General features: G+C 45.1%; 1 protein-coding gene across 1 annotated transcript; it reads left to right on the forward strand.

The window, feature by feature from the left end:
* The first annotated feature begins 5,045 nt into the window (after positions 1-5,045).
* LOC115581880 (rap guanine nucleotide exchange factor 1-like) lies at positions 5,046-15,776 on the forward strand. The gene is made up of 11 exons (XM_030417375.1): positions 5,046-5,072; positions 5,157-5,277; positions 5,440-5,582; positions 5,734-5,930; positions 6,016-6,172; positions 6,560-6,786; positions 11,043-11,154; positions 11,479-11,545; positions 11,940-12,062; positions 12,144-12,305; positions 15,271-15,776. The coding sequence occupies exons 2-11, from the start codon at positions 5,250-5,252 to the stop codon at positions 15,498-15,500; spliced, it is 1,446 nt and encodes a 481-aa protein (XP_030273235.1). The 5' UTR covers positions 5,046-5,072; positions 5,157-5,249; the 3' UTR covers positions 15,501-15,776.
* Positions 15,777-17,747: the final 1,971 nt, after the last annotated feature.

A 17,747-nucleotide genomic window follows, 5' to 3' on the forward strand; every position in this document is an offset into this window, starting at 1 on the left:
AGACAAGCTAGCTGACCTGGACTCCATGTCCTCCGCCTGTTGAAGGAGAAGGAGCTCCTCGTGGACAAAGTAGACCAACTAGAGAACCAAAGCCAGCGCCACAATGTGCACATTGTTAACCTGCAGGAGGGCGGAGAGGGAACGGATCCGGTGCAGTTCTCTACAGACTGGATCCCCTCTGTGCTGGGACAACAGCACTTTCTCAAGCCGCTGATTATTGAGAGAGCGCATCTGTCGCCGACGTATCGCCCTCCAGGAGACAAGCGACCCAGACCTGTTCTCATCCGTCTACTGAAGTACCAGGACCGGGACACAGTCTCAGAATAAGAAAAAGGTGTGCCAATCACATTCAGTGGAAATGCTGCGATGCTTTTCCCAGATCTGAGTGCAAACCTGGTGAAGCGCAGAAAGGAATACAACCACGTTAAGAAGGAGCTGCATGCAAAGAAGCTCCAACTCAGCCTCCTCCATGCAGCGATCCTGAGAGCCGTCCTACCCAGCGTTCAAATCAAAAGTTCAAATCACCTGAAGCAGCGGCGTCTTTTCTCCGAGAGCTCCCGGGAGGAGAACAGTCCTGCTCGTCTCCGGTGATGAGCACTACAGCTCCTCTGAGGCTGAGGGGAGAGACTCCTGTATATCCTTTAACTATCTAGTGACTCTTATGTAAGCGCAACGATTTCCCTGCTATCCCCATTTATTTATTCATTTATTTATTTATTTGTTTTTTTCAAAAAACGTATTTTTGGACATTTTGGACAAAAGGGGAACTTATTGTTGAGAGGTTGCACTTGAACTTTCCTACTTCTGGTTAAAGCGGGTGTTACAGAGTTTCTATTTGAGGTTGTTTATATACCCAGTGATAATAAGTTTCTATATAAAAGAGCTCCGGGCCAATGAGGTCGTAGGCAGGTGTGATAGTTCTAAGGAGAGTTCAACGGAGGTCCCAGTTGGTGATTTGGATGGTGCCGAGTGTTCAGGGGGTCGGTGCTCCTTGTTCTGTTTGGTTCCATTGAAAGAGAGGCTTTTTCTTTAAGCTTATTGTTGAGAGGCTACAAGGCAGGCTACGGGCAAATCTTTAATCTTTTCACATGAATAAGGTGGTGAAATGTATCAGTTTTAATGTCAATGGTTTAAATGGACCCGTTAAAAAGAAAAGAGTGTTAACATATTTAAAGAAGATTGAAATGGATAGGCCAAGTTTTCTCTTCATCTTTCACTTCTAAGACGAGAGGAGTCCCATCACTGTTCAGGAAACGATTTGCGATCCATTAGGCCAATATGTTTTGATAAATTGTCTAATCTATTCTGAACAGTGGACTTTACTAAACCTTTACGCCCTAATTATGACGACATTTCATTTATTCAAGACATTTTTCTTGAAGTATCACGAGGTCATAAACATATTCTTATGGAAAGAGACTTTCATTTCTGTTTAGACCCAATTCTGGACAAATCAGCAACTTCCACTTTAAAGTCTAAATCAGCCTAAACCACTCTGTCATTCATGAAAGATCTTAATCTAACAGACGTCTGGAGGCAAAAACATCCCCGAACCACAGACTGTTCTTATTATTCAAACTAGGGCTGCACGATTCTGGAAAAAATGTGAATCACGATTTTTTTGCTTAGAATTGAGATCACGATTCTCTGGCACGATTTTTTTTCACAACATGTTTATTGCACTGATGAACTTGAACAAAACAAAAAAAAAACATTGTAGTATGGCAGATACTACTATGCCTCTGCCAAAGCAATGTTTTTTTTGTTTTGTTAGTTCCATCATTGGATGAGAAATGATTTTTACAAAAGAAAAAAAAAATTAGTCTCCAAGATGAGAGGGCATCCTCTAATACCTCATGTTGTACAGTGTTTATTGGGGCTGTATCTTTGGCTAGGTGATATGTGATAGCTGCTGTGATCGGCTTTCTAAAACGGAGGCGTAATATTCCTCCTTTTCCAAAAGCCGCCTCAGAGGTAGGCGTAAACATGTGACGTGACGTGAAGCCCGAAGTTGGGCTGCAAACAGTTGACAACGAATTTGTCTTCAAAATAAGAGCTTTACATTGCACCCCATTGGAGTTTAGAACTGGGTTCTTAGCGGGGGGCTTTTAATTTGTAAGTAGCGACCCTTCCTAGCTTGTCGCTACAACAACAAGCTAGCAGTCGAGGCGGAAATAAGTGTACCGTCCGAGGCGGGAAATCGGCGGACCAAAACAGACCCGCAATTTGCCGCCCTCTGTCTAAAACTGCGGACCTAGCCGTCAATAGGACGGGCAGATTAGCGGCTTGCTGCCTCGTCTAAAAACGGCTTCTCACTCACTCCTGCCAAACACTCAACTGCAGGCGGGCTTCCGCCACTGAATCACGTGTTGTAAAGACGCTTTACCACAGGTTGAGGGAGGAGGCAGCAGCCGTGCTGCGTTTGGGGGCGCTTCAAAAAATCCGGGAGGAAAAGAGGAGCATTTGTTTGTGATTCAGCTCGAGATATAAAATGCTTCAGAATCGCTGTGTGTAGAAATGAGATCACGTGTATGTGTGAATCGAGATCGCGATTTTTTAACGATTTTTTGTGCAGCCCTAATTCAAACCATCATAATTCATTTACCAGAATAGATCTTTTCTTACTATCGACACATGTGACTTACAGAGCATCAGGGTCTGATTATTTGCTGAGGATACTTTCTGATCATTCTCCACTCACCTTATCTATAGTAATGCCTGAGAAAATGCCCAACATGTACAGGTGTCGTCTGAACACAACCCTTCTTAAAAAACCTGACTTTTGTAAATTTGTCAGGGATCAAATCAAATTATTTTGTGAAACGAACTGTCCTTCCTCCCCTGATAGTTTCATACTATGGGACACATTAAAAGCTTATTTAAGAGGACAAAAAATCTCATATATGTTTGTGTTTTCATGTATATTTTGTTAAATAAAAAGCCAAAAAATAAAATATTCTAAAAAAAAGATATATTAGCATCCAGGCTGTTTTCATCATCAGGGTGTAATTGCAGCAGGGTTAATGAAGTTAAAATGTTGTTGCTTTGGTGTTCTCAGTCTCATGTTCCGTCTTATACAGCGCCTCATAGAATAATTGAAATTCACGATTAATATCATGTGGGTTAAAAAGGGACTTTCCATCGTCTGTGATAATAGAATGTATAGTTTTTCATTTTCTTCCCTTTTAATTTGCCAAGCTAGTAGTTTGCTGGTTTTGTCGGCAAATTCGTAGTATTGATATCTGGTCCTGGCTAAATCAGCTGCAGCTTTATTAGTACATAAGTTATCATATTGGATCTGTTTTAAAGACAATGAGTTCAGTGGGAAAGATGTTTTCTTCCTGAATATCACAGAGTTTTTTCTGGAGCACAGTGATGTCTTCTTATTCTGTTTTGCTGCTGCTGTGTTGCCTTCAATGTGTCTTTCAAAACTCTTTAGCAGTTCGGTTTGTTCATCCATCTTTCGGGTCAGAACCTGCACCCCATGAAGAATCGCAGCGCCGGTATTATCTTCCCCCTTTTATTTTGTCGTGTTGCGCTCTCGTTTTTTGGGGATTCAGGCTTTTTAGGGGCGAATGGGTCCAATTTATCTTCAGTTCTTTAGATGACTTTTCATCCACTTCAATTTCTTCAACGTCGCCATCATCACGGAGAGCTGCCAGCTTGTGGTTGTGGTCTGTCATGTTAGCAGGCTCGCTGTTTCACAAGTGAACATATATATATTTTTGTATTCACGTATATTTTCTAGGTATATTCTCATACTTATAGTTTTTGGTCACATGATCTCTCGATGACTCCAGCTGCCTCCAGAGGTAAATTATAGCCTTTGTAAAGTTGTAACTACAGTTTTTTTGGTGAATAAATGAGGGCCGTCCTTAAAACAGACATTTTTAGAATGGAGTTTGGTTGAGCAGTGCGTCAGTGGAGCTGGTTGAACGGTAGTAACACAAACTGAGCTGAGCTGCTTCTGATGACGTCACGTCTTCACCGCTCAGCTGAGTGAACGCTCCACTCATCACTCACATGTTCAGGTCTGCATCCTTCAGAGGAGCATTAGGAGGCCTTCTGCTCCCTGCGTCTGGAGGATGCACCGCTACGATCCTTCATGGCCTCACATATCCAGATTCTTTGTGCGCCCAAAAAAGAAGAAAGAAAGAGAGAAAATATCGACATCACGTGGCGTAGATCGTCACTTTCGTCACTAAGGATAAAACATCTGGTGACGCAACCAGGAAATGCTCCAAAGGCTAGACCGCCACATTTAACAACGGCTGACCAGGTTAACAAGGTCTCTCTGAAGGACTCGCCTTCAAAGACCACAAAGGCCGAGTCCTTCAGAGGCCGGGTCCTTCAGAGGCCGGGTCCTTCAGAGGCCGAGTCCTTCAGAGGCCGGGTCCTTCAGAGGCCGGGTCCTTCAGAGGCCGGGTCCTTCAGAGGCCGAGTCCTTCAGAGGCCGGGTCCTTCAGAGGCCGGGTCCTTCAGAGGCCGGGTCCTTCAGAGGCCGGGTCCTTCAGAGGATGCACACCCTGAACACAGAACAACAGAGACACACAGGTGTAATCAGATTACAGTAAAGAGAGATGATAGAGGACATGTTATAAGGTAGTTGTGTGTCAGGTTGGTCCACTGTGATGCAGACTGACCCTAAAGGGGGCGGGGCATGACACCAGAACAAAGTTCACAGATTGATTGCTTCAACCAATCAGATCAACAGCAGGAGACTTCAAACTAAAACTGAATTGTTGAGTCTCGAGTTTACTGCCAGATGGAGCTGATGATGTGCTGCCAGCCTCCAGCCGGCAGGTGGAGCTGCAGGACGACATTCTGATGCTGCTTCAAACCTGACAGCAGCATCATCATCACCGTCATCATCCTCACAGACTGACATGCTGAGGGCAGGTCACTGAGACAGGAAGAGGAAGAAGAGAAGGAGGAAGAGACAGACAGGCACAGAGAGAGACAGCGAGCTACAGGACGGACAGAGACACAGAGAAGACTGAAAACAGACAGAGACAGACAGAAGAGGGAGAGAGAGAGAGACAGAGAGAGAGAGAGAGAGACAGGAAGAAGAGGGAGAGAGAGAGAGACAGAGAGAGAGAGAGAGAGACAGGAAGAAGAGGGAGAGAGAGGGTGAGACAGACAGAAGAGGGAGAGAGAGAGACAGAGAGCTGAACAACATGAAGCCAGAGGATAAACTGTCGCTCTGCTGACTTGAAGCTGTCTGTCTGTCGGTCCGTCCACCTGCAGACATGTCCTCCCGGGCTGAGAGTAAGACAGGTAAGCTCCTCATTTCCTCCTCCTGTTTCACATGCTAACTGTTAGCCACCATTGGCTAAAAACAATCACTTCCTGTCAGTTTGTTGAATTTTTAACTGAGATGCCTTTATTTTGTAATGATGATGATGATGAAGATGATGAAGATGCTCTTCTTCTCTCCAGCCTCCCAGTTTGTGTCTCTGACCTTGAAGCTGAAGGATAAGCTCCACCCAACACGGATCAGACGCTCTGAGCGAATCAAACACACCCCGTCACAGAGAGTCAAACCAGCTGACCTAAACTTAAATGAACACACACAACGCAAGGTACACACACACACACACACACATGATCAGATAAACCTTCTCTACAGTCTGTACTCTGATTACTTTATGTCTGGAGTTGATATTTGATTGACATCACTGTGACATCATCAACTGAAATGTGTGTGTGTGTGTGTGTGTGTGTGTGTGTCAGCCCGTGTGTGTGCTGGCCGACCGGCAGCGAGCCGTCGTCAGCTCTCTACAGTACTTCAAAGCTCTGGTGGACAGACTGGCGCTGGACAAACTGGTCCGAGATCAGTCTGTAGTGGGCGGTCTGCTGGGCGGGGCGTCCAGCGGCGTCCTGGAGGCGGTCCAGACTCTGGTTCAGCTGGAGCCACACCTGCACAACAGGTAGGAGACTCATGTTGAGCCTGAGCATCGGTGAGCGTCCCGTCTCCTGTGTCCTGACCCGTCTGTCTGTCTGTCCTCTCTGCAGTAAGACAATCTCTGCCTGTCTTACTCGTCTCTACCAGTCTGTGGCTGAGCTGATTCGCTGGGCAGATCAGGTGATGCTGCAGGGCGTCGCCCCCGACAGCAAAGAGTCCACAGCGAGTGTTACCACGGTGATCAGAGCAGTGCTGGATGGGATCAAGGTGAGGAAGTGATGTCACATTGAAGACATCTGTTTTTACCTGAGTGTATATTAACACCTGTGTGACTTCCTGTGTTGCTCTGCGGTCACCTGACCTCTGACCTCAGCGACCACAGAGCTTCAGTAACAGTAACATGTTGCGAGGTTAGCATATCAGCTAGCATGGGTTTATGAGTGATGGGGGTGGAGCTTCACTGCTCACTCCACACACAGCGTTCAAACAGCCACAGTTACCTGACGTTAGCTCAGCTGAGTGAAGAGCTAATGTCGCTAATGCTAATCTGGGACACTGATGTGAACAACAAGATCAACACAAACAATTCTGATTATTTTGTCCTCTCGTCGTCTCCTGTCTCAGCAGACTGTTTTTGTTGTTTTTGTTTGTCAGGAGCTCGTTCGATTGGCTGCAGAGAGACAACACAGCCCCGCCCCTCTGTCTCCTGTCCAATCACAGCCAGTGGTGGGACAGACAGGTGGGTGTGATGAGCTGCAGATCACAGACAGAACCTCCACCTGCAGTAGTCCAGGACAGGAGGAGGAGGAGACGGTCTCTGCTCCTCCTAAACCTCCAATGCCCTTCTCAGAGCCCCAGGTGACCTCTCCACCTGGCCTCAGGTGAGTGTGTCTGATGTCAGCTGACAGTTTAAAATATCTGCAGCTCCGTCACTAAATGAACTATCGCTCAGTTTGACCAAAATGGTCCAATCAAACTGCAGACTGACAGGAAACGGGAAGTTCCTCATGTTTGTGTTCCTGAACCCGATCGTCTGATGACATCATCGTTCATCAACAGAGACGATTCAGTCTGAAGTGAAACAGAAACGTGTGCTGACTGTTAGAGAATTGATACGTGAGGACCCGTTGCGAGTTTATTTGTTCGACAGGTTGAAATGTTGTAAAGTAGTTTGATGTTGAGGCGTTCAGCAGACGTGATGTGGAACTTCTCTGTAGCTGCTGTCGCTCTGAGACTGTGAGGAGACAGAAATAGATCTGTGGATGAAACAGGAAGTAGAACGACTGAAGGCATCACATGTCAGCCCGCGTCTCCGTCTGTGCACTTCCTGTCTCTGTGTTAACTGAACGACTGCAAGAAGAAGAAGTGAGAGAGAAAGCTTTAGTTTCTCTTTGTTCCTTCTCATAGAGTCAACATGAGTTGTACAACGTAAAGCTCTAAAATCCAGCAGGTCATGTGACCTCAAACGTCTCTCTGCTGGTCAGTGAAGAAGAAACAAAGATGGTGGCAAAGAGAGGTGCTCCACCCTCACAGTACAGAGCACGGCTGTAACATCACTCACTACTCACTATATAGTCCTCCATGTTGGACTCCCTGTGTATGACGCGGGAGCATACAGGCTGTATTTATTTCATTATTTGAAGGATAGTCCCTTAAGATGAATCATCTTGTTTTCAAGGGAGTCCTTAACATGTTTACAGACAAAAACAAGACAGAACATTACAACATGACATTACGTTACAGGACGATAACATCCACACAATACACTCTTGACCCAACCGTTCCCTGCCCCCCCCCCCCAGTCCATCTAGATTCACATTTATACATGAGTGGTATTATATACCACTCTTTTTATATACCCATCATCATATCCAGTACATTCGTACATTCAGTGTCAGTGAGATGTATTTTATCCACAGTTCACCAGAGATCAACATTATCGTCAGTAATTTGTTAAAAAACAAGAACAGGGTTTTTGTAAATGAATAAAAAGGGATTTCCTGAAGAGATGAAAAAAAATCTTTAAATAAGCTTTAAATTGAAAATCGACCGATTTCCTTCTGAATTCTCGGAACAAAGAAAAAACAACTGTCAGTATGGCGTAAGTAGTGCTGTGACCTATATTGTTTTAAGTATGGGGGGTATTTATAATGAATACATTTGAAAACAAACTGCAGCCAATGAAACTGCCTTCTGGACTCGGGTGTTCACCAATTTAGAGAATGATACATAGTGCAGTGATGAGTTCTGTATGGACATCTTAATATAAATCTGCAGAGGTTGTTATAAGTGACTTTGAGAGAGGACAAGTTGGTTTCTGAAGTGTTCTGATATACAATATCTGCACAATCGAGTATAGGAAGAATAAGCTGTGTGACAATCTTTTTCCTAATCTGTAGAGTGAAACAGTTTATTGAGCGATACAGAAGACCCAAACTGCACTTTATTTTTTTGATAACTGAGTCAATATGTACTTTAAAGGTAAGTTGAGAATCAAGCCAGACACCAAGATATTTGAAACGATCTATTACCTCACGGGGAGTACCATCGGGATAATCAATGTTTAGCAGAATGTAAAAGTTTCTGTCTGGTACCGAATAACATATTATATGACTTCTTATTAAGTAAAAGTTTGTTGGATGAAAACCATTTTTTTATGTAATCAAAATTTAACTGTAATATTTACTGGATTTGAAAAATATTGGATCCAAAGAAGTGAATAACAGTATCATCCGCATAAAGATGAATTTGACAATCAGAACAAGCTTGTGGTAAGTCATTGATAAAGATGCTGAACAATAGTGGACCTAAGGAAGAGCCTTGGGGGATACCCTTTCCATTAACATAAAGTCTGACTGTGTGCCATGAAGAGAAACACTCTGGTTTCTGTGATGAAGGTAGGAGTTGAACCAGAGCAATGAGCTTTCAGAGAGTCGTATGGCATGGAGCTTATCGAGGAGGAGATAGTGGTCAACCATGTCAAAAGCCTTGATAAGATCTATGAATATTGCACCTGTGAGCATATTGTTGTCTGAGGAGGATGTTATGTCATTAGTGAATTTAAGGAGAGCCGTTGTTGTAGAGAAATTTGATCTGAAACCAGATTGATATGGGGATAATATGTCAAACTCATTAATATAATGAGAGAGTAGATTCAAAACTAATTTTTCAAATAATTTGACTACACAATTTATTATGGAAATGGGTCTATAGTTATTAAAGTCATGAGAGTCGCCATCTTTATGTAAAGGTGTGATTCTGGAACATTTCCAACTTGAGGGAACAACACAGGTATCAATTGACATATTAAACAGATCAGACAAGGGATACAACAGAATGTGAGAGGCAATTTTTACAAACTTGATTTCAAGGCCATCTGGACCAGCTCCACTGGTAGAGTTAAGTCCATCTATGACCCGTTGTACATCAAGTGGACTTATTTTCCTAAAGGAGAAGGAGTGACTGCAATTAACACTATTTGGTGCTACATTATTGTAAGAAGGGCAAAAGCAATGAGAGCTACAGATCTTGGAGAAATGTTGGATAAACGCATTCGCAATTGTTGAAGGATCGTTCACAATTTCGTTATTAATTCTCAGATGAGTAGTGGAATCTTTTGAAGATTTACTCATTATGCTATTAATTGTGTTCCAGAATTGTTTTGGGTTATTGAAATCAGTAATAAGTGAGTCTTTATAGTAGCTGGATTTTACATTCCTAGTTTTAGTTGTACAGATGTTTCTTAGTTGTTTATATGCATTCCAGTCACCTCAATCTTTTGTGGAACGATATTTCTGCCGGGCCTTATCCCTTTGTTTGAAAAAACCTAATAAGTCAGCATTTATCCATGATAGGTGTCTGCCCTTAACTTTCCTTATTGTCCAGGGGGCATGTTTGTTAATAACATTAGTAAATTCTGTGTAAAAATAATCCCAAGCACCGTTAACAAAAGGTATTAGTTGTAGTCTATCCCATTTTATAGCACTTACATCTTCAATAAATTGTTCAACATTGATATTTTTATTTTTATTACTTTTATACACTTTGGTGGAAGACAAGGAACTTTTTCCAAACACAGAAAATAATTGAATGGTCATTAAACTGTCAGGTAATATCCTGATTTTATAATTCGATCAGGATGAGTGACAAGAATCCAGTCTAAGAGGGTTGAAGATGTTCTATCAACTCTTGTCGGTTCAGTGATAATTTGCGTAAGATTTATGCTGCTGAATACATTTTTATCTTTGAGGGATACACGTTCCAACCAATTTTTATTAAAATCACCAAGTACAATCATTTCTCCTGGTCGATCTAAGGAGCTGATGGTGGAGAGTATACAATCAGTAGATTCTGAATGAGCATTTGGGGGTCTGTAAATATTACCTATGGTTAAGTGTTTATTTTTATGAAAAATCAATTTGACAAAAAGGCTTTCAAAATGCAGAAGTGTAACTGTTGGCACAACAAGTTCTGAGCATAAATGAGATGAAACATATGTAGCCACTCCTCCTCCTCTAGATCCTCTATCAGCTCTATACAAAACATAATCAACACGTTTGATTTCATTATCTGAAATATTACTGTGAAGCCAAGTTTCAGACAAAGTGAGCACACTAGGTTTATTGTAAGCAATCCACGCTTTTAGGAGGTCGATTTTGGATGGTAGGCTCCTAATATTAAGATGAATAATGTGTAAACCTTTTTCTTTTTCTGGAGAGCCATGATCACACAAACAAACACATTCACACACATATAACACAATCTAAAAGATCTCCTAAACAGAGACATAATAAGCTTTATATGTTACTGACAGGAAGCTCAGTTAGCATTGTTAGCAGGCAGTTAGCATGTTTACACGTCTGGATACAGACTGCAGCAAAGTCCTAAATTCAAAACTTTATTTAAACCTACAGAATGTTTAGATATAAATGAGCGTCTGTCACGTCATGGACACGTCATGGACACGTCATGGACTCATGGTCAACACAAAATTGTTTAGTTGACATTCAGAACAAAACAAACATCAGATCAAGTTTTAATTACAAGTTTAGACGATCAGAATTATTTTACTGCTGTTCTTATTTTACTGCTATCTCTGTCTCTCTACCTGTCTCTCTACCTGTCTGTCTCTCCTCAGTCCTCCAGCTCTACCTCCTAAAAAGCGTCAGTCATTAGGCCCCGCCCCCTGCAGGGTTGCTGTAGTAGCACCAATGATGCGAGAGCCTGCTGCAGACAGACAGGTAGAACAGGTACGCCCACACAGTGACATCACATCAAACCAGAGTCACATCGGTTTCATCTGTTCACACTGAGCTCCCATCACATTATGAAGTACTCGGATACTTTAATGAGGTGACTGTAATCAGTACTGCAGAGTACTCGATATGTTTTATACAAAATGTAACTGAAGCTGTCAGATAAATGCAGTCGAGTATAAAGGACAGTTTTCTTCTCTGAGATATGTTGTAGTACAAATACTCAAGTAATATTACTTTAAATTTGTACTTTAGTACTGTGTTTAATAATGTGTGTGTGTGTGTGTGTGTGTGTGTGTGTGTGTGTGTGTGTTGCAGGAGGATGACTGTTTGAAGCGTTGCTCTTCTTCTTCTGCAGATTCTGCTGCTGACAGCACACACTGTGGTAACATACACACACACACACACACACACACACACACACACACACACACACACACACACACACACATTTCCAGTCAGTGTGGGGTGTGAGTGACATCACTTCCTGTCAGTTGACAGAAACAGGAAGTCTCTTCCTGTCTGTTGGAGTTGTTGAGGTGCAGCTCAGCGCTGCCTCCTGCTGGAAGAACACAGACTCAATAATTCTCTTTAATCTGATTATTAATGTGAGAAATCAAGTTAACAGTCGAGCTGTTTATTTTTAAAGGCTTTCTGGGCTCCTGATTGGTTGAGCCTGACAGACACTGCTGAGGGCTGAACAAACCTTTTGCACATTTTTTCTATTAGACTGTAACTTACAATGTGTGTGTGTGTGTGTGTGTGTGTGTGTGTCTCAGAGGAGGATCCAGACTACGACTTCCTCCACACTGACCTCTCCTCTTCCGACACCCTCCCTCCTCTTCCTCACCATTCCTCCCTGCCTCCCGCCCTGCCAGAGAAGAGACGCCGCAGCGCTACAGGTGAGGACACACCTGTTAACGTGTCTGTGTTCCTGTCTGTCTGTCTCTCTACCTGTCTGCCTGACTGTCTGTTTTGAACAGGTGTAATCAACTCTGAGGCCTCGACTTCTTTTGGATTTGAACCTGACCCTCAGGATGACAGCCCCGCCCACTCTGATGATGTCACTAGTCCTGATGAGTCGCTGTTGTCTCCTCTGTCCCCCAGCAAGACGCCCCCTCCCCTCCCTGAAAAGAAACGACACAGTGAGTGACAACATGCCGGTCATTAACCCATCAATAACCCATCATTAACCCATCAATGACCCATCAATGACCCATCAATAACCCATCAATAACCCATCAATGACCCATCAATAACCCATCATTAACCCATCAATAACCTATCATTAACCCATCAATAACCCATCAATGACCCATCAATAACCCATCAATGACCCATCAATAACCCATCAATAACCCATCAATGACCCATCAATAACCCATCATTAACCCATCATTGACCCATCAATAACCCATCAATAACCCATCAATGACCCATCAATAACCCATCAATGACCCATCAATAACCCATCAATAACCCATCATTAACCCATCAATAACCCATCAATGACCCATCAATAACCCATCAATAACCCATCAATGACCCATCAATAACCCATCAATAACCCATCATTAACCCATCAATAACCCATCATTAACCCATCATTAACCCATCAATAACCCATCAATGACCCATCAATAACCCATCAATAACCCATCAATGACCCATCAATGACCTGTCTCTCTCTCTCTCTCTGACCTGTCTCTCTCTCTGACCTGTCTCTCTCTCTCTCTCTGACCTGTCTCTCTCTCTCTCTCTGACCTGTCTCTCTCTCTGACCTGTCTCTCTCTCTCTGACCTGTCTGTCTCTCTCTGACCTGTCTCTCTCTCTCTCTCTGACCTGTCTCTCTCTCTGACCTGTCTCTCTCTCTGACCTGTCTGTCTCTCTGACCTGTCTCTCTCTCTAACCTGTCTCTCTCTCTCTCTGACCTGTCTGTCTCTCTCTGACCTGTCTGTCTCTCTGACCTGTCTCTCTCTCTGACCTGTCTGTCTCTCTGACCTGTCTCTCTCTCTGACCTGTCTCTCTCTCTCTCTGACCTGTCTGTCTCTCTCTGACCTGTCTGTCTCTCTGACCTGTCTGTCTCTCTGACCTGTCTGTCTCTCTCTCTCTGACCTGTCTGTCTCTCTCTGACCTGTCTGTCTCTCTGACCTGTCTGTCTCTCTGACCTGTCTGTCTCTCTCTCTGACCTGTCTCTCTCTCTCTCTGACCTGTCTGTCTCTCTCTGACCTGTCTGTCTCTCTGACCTGTCTCTCTCTCTCTGACCTGTCTCTCTCTCTCTCTGACTTGTCTCTCTCTCTCTCTCTAACCTGTCTCTCTCTCTGACCTGTCTGTCTCTCTGACCTGTCTCTCTCTCTGACCTGTCTGTCTCTCTGACCTGTCTCTCTCTCTCTCTCTGACCTGTCTCTCTCTCTGACCTGTCTGTCTCTCTGACCTGTCTGTCTCTCTAACCTGTCTCTCTCTCTCTCTCTGACCTGTCTCTCTCTGACCTGTCTCTCTCTCTGACCTGTCTGTCTCTCTGACCTGTCTGTCTCTCTGACCTGCCTCTCTCTCTCTCTCTGACCTGTCTGTCTCTCTGACCTGTCTCTCTCTCTCTGACCTGTCTCTCTCTCTCTCTCTCTGACCTGTCTGTCTCTCTGACCTGTCTGTCTCTCTGACCTGTCTCTCTCTCTCTCTGACCTGTCTGTCTCTCTCTGACCTGTCTCTCTCTCTGACCTGTCTGTCTCTCTGACCTGTCTGTCTCTCTCTCTGACCTGTCTCTCTCTCTCTCTGACCTGTCTGTCTCTCTCTGACCTGTCTGTCTCTCTGACCTGTCTCTCTCTCTCTGACCTGTCTCTCTCTCTCTCTGACCTGTCTCTCTCTCTCTCTAACCTGTCTCTCTCTCTGACCTGTCTGTCTCTCTGACCTGTCTGTCTCTCTGACCTGTCTCTCTCTCTCTCTCTGACCTGTCTCTCTCTCTGACCTGTCTGTCTCTCTGACCTGTCTGTCTCTCTAACCTGTCTCTCTCTCTCTCTCTGACCTGTCTCTCTCTGACCTGTCTCTCTCTCTGACCTGTCTGTCTCTCTGACCTGTCTGTCTCTCTGACCTGCCTCTCTCTCTCTCTCTCTGACCTGTCTGTCTCTCTGACCTGTCTCTCTCTCTCTGACCTGTCTCTCTCTCTCTCTCTCTGACCTGTCTGTCTCTCTGACCTGTCTGTCTCTCTGACCTGTCTCTCTCTCTCTCTGACCTGTCTGTCTCTCTCTGACCTGTCTCTCTCTCTGACCTGTCTGTCTCTCTGACCTGTCTGTCTCTCTCTCTGACCTGTCTCTCTCTCTCTCTGACCTGTCTGTCTCTCTCTGACCTGTCTGTCTCTCTGACCTGTCTGTCTCTCTGACCTGTCTGTCTCTCTCTCTCTGACCTGTCTGTCTCTCTCTGACCTGTCTGTCTCTCTGACCTGTCTGTCTCTCTCTCTGACCTGTCTCTCTCTCTCTCTGACCTGTCTGTCTCTCTCTGACCTGTCTGTCTCTCTGACCTGTCTCTCTCTCTCTGACCTGTCTCTCTCTCTCTCTGACTTGTCTCTCTCTCTCTCTCTAACCTGTCTCTCTCTCTGACCTGTCTGTCTCTCTGACCTGTCTCTCTCTCTGACCTGTCTGTCTCTCTGACCTGTCTCTCTCTCTCTCTCTGACCTGTCTCTCTCTCTGACCTGTCTGTCTCTCTGACCTGTCTGTCTCTCTAACCTGTCTCTCTCTCTCTCTCTGACCTGTCTCTCTCTGACCTGTCTCTCTCTCTGACCTGTCTGTCTCTCTGACCTGTCTGTCTCTCTGACCTGCCTCTCTCTCTCTCTCTGACCTGTCTGTCTCTCTGACCTGTCTCTCTCTCTCTGACCTGTCTCTCTCTCTCTCTCTCTGACCTGTCTGTCTCTCTGACCTGTCTGTCTCTCTGACCTGTCTCTCTCTCTCTCTCTGACCTGTCTCTCTCTCTGACCTGTCTGTCTCTCTGACCTGTCTCTCTCTCTCTGACCTGTCTCTCTCTCTCTGACCTGTCTCTCTCTCTCTGACCTGTCTGTCTCTCTGACCTGTCTCTCTCTCTGACCTGTCTGTCTCTCTGACCTGTCTGTCTCTCTGTCTTCAGTCCATCAGTACCTTCAGTTCTGCTCGTCGTACAGCGCTCCGTCAGCAGCCATGTTCTACCAGCGACCTTTGACCTCCAGTCAGAGACACGGCAGCCGGCTGCGGGAGGTGGAGACAGCCTACCAGCTCAGGGACACACACCTGGACACACACACGCCGGACTCACCTGAGCTGCTTGCTGTACCCGTTTTACCACCGAAGAAGAGACAGCAGGTAAAGAGAGATTTTTGACATGTAAATTCAATCAAAAAAACCTTATTGTCCACCGCTGGAGCGACAAACAGAAACAGATCAGATGATCAATCATTAAGATCAATACAATATAAAACAGTTCATTCACATGTGATCCAAATTAAGTTCTGTTGATGGACAAACTCACCGATCGATTATTGGCTGTGTTGATAGATAGATAGATCTTTACTGTCATTGAACAACGAAATTGAGATGCAACTCCTTATTAGTGCAAATCATAAAAATATGATAAAAACATAAAAAAACCATTGATACTAGGATACAATAAATAAAAACATAAATACCAAGCACACACCTCACACACACTATGTCATCACATTATTGCACAGTCATCAGATTATTGCACAGTCATCACATTATTGCACAGTCATCAGATTATTGCACAGTCATCAGATTATTGCACAGTCATCAGATTATTGCACAGTCATCAGATTATTGCACAGTCAGACACATATTCTTTTATGCCTTGATTGTATTCAGCGACACTATTGCTCGCGGGTAAAAACTGACCTTGAACCTGTTTGTCCGGCATTTTATTGTCCTGTGTCTCCTGCCAGAGGGCAGCAGTTCAGAGGGTTCATGTCCGGGCTGTGATGAGGCCCTGATGATGTTTTGAGCTTTTTTAAGGCACCTTGCACTGTACAGTTCATCTCTGGAGGGGAGAGAGCAGCCGGTGATCTTCTTGGCGGTGTTGGTGACCCTCTGGAGTGCTTTCCTCTCTGCTGCTGAACAACACACTCTCTATTGAGCAGCGATAGAACGACACAAGCAGTTTTTGTGACAGGTGGTTCTTTCTGAGGAGTCTCAGAAAGTAAAGTCTCTGCTGTGCCTTCTTGATGGTCACTGAGGTGTTCGCACTCCACGACAGGTCCTCCTCTGTCTGGATGCCCAGGAACATGGAGTCAGAGACCCTCTCCACATAATCCCCGCTGATGCACAGTGGTTGGATGTTTTCTGTTTTCTTCCCTCCGGAAGTCCACGGAGGTCAGCTCCTTCGTCTTGGTGGTGTTAAGGACCAGGTTATTGTCCCTGCACCACCCAGTCAGCTGCTCCACCTCAGTCCTGTAGGCAGACTCATCCCCCTCAGAAATGAGTCCCACTACTGTGGTGTCGTCTGCAAACTTAATAGTGGTGTTGCTGGAGTGGGCAGGGGTGCAGTCATGGGTGTAGAGGGTGTAGGTGGGGGGCTCAGCACGCAGCCCTGGGGGGAGCCGGTGCTGATGCTGATGGATGCTGAGAGGTTGGAGCTTTCTCTCACCCTCTGAGAGCGGTTTGTCAGGAAGTCCAGGATCCAGTGGCAGATGGAGGAAGACAGTCCCAGCCCCGTCAGTTTGGGCACCAGTCTGTGGGGGAGGTAGTATTGAAGGCAGAGCTGAAATCAACAAAGAGCAGCCTAGCATACCTCCCCTGCTGCTCTAGGTGGCTCAGAGCAGTGTGGGGGCTGTTGCGATAGCGTCCTCTGTAGATCTGTTGGCCCTGTACACAAACTGCTGAGAGTCCAATGCAGGTGGCAGACTGGAGATGATGTGCCCCCGAACCAGAGTCTCAAAGCACTTCATAATGATCGGTGTAAGTGACACTGGATGGTAGTCATTCAAGCTGCTGACTGCTGGTTTTTTTGGCAGTGGAACAATAACAGAGGACTTCAGACAGGGTGGGACTTAGTTGTGGGGGGGATCACTTTTCCTGAGGCGGGTGTATGCTGGGATTAACAGCAGGGACAGGTGGTGTCCAGAGTGTTTTTTCCCCTAGTTGCACACTTAATGTGCTGGTGGAATTTAGGGAGCACAGTTTTCAGGTTTGCATGATTAAGATCCCCAGCAATGATGTGCACAGCCTCATGATATGTGCTTTGTTGACTGATAATGGAATTATGTGACAGTCTGAGAGCCGAGCTAGCATTAGCCACCAGTGGTATGTAAACAGCAGTTAGCATGACAACATTAAACTCCAGTGGAGGGTAGATGGGCCTGCATTTCACAGTAACGTACTCCAGGTCTGAAGAGCAGTGACTGGCCACAGTCTCAGTGTTGGTACACCAGCTGTTGTTAGCATAGATGCATAGCCTCCTCCTCTGCTCTGACTGGAGTCTCTGGTCCTGTCAGGTAGACGTGCTGTGCTGCCTGCTAGCTCAATAACCGTGTCTGGAATGAGCGGGTGAAGCCACGCCTCCATGATGAGCAGAATGCAGCTGTCCCCGACGATCTTGTTTGCCGCAATCTGCAG

The sequence above is a fragment of the Sparus aurata genome, chromosome 5 (assembly GCF_900880675.1).
Source record: "Sparus aurata chromosome 5, fSpaAur1.1, whole genome shotgun sequence".
NCBI lineage: Eukaryota > Metazoa > Chordata > Actinopteri > Spariformes > Sparidae > Sparus > Sparus aurata.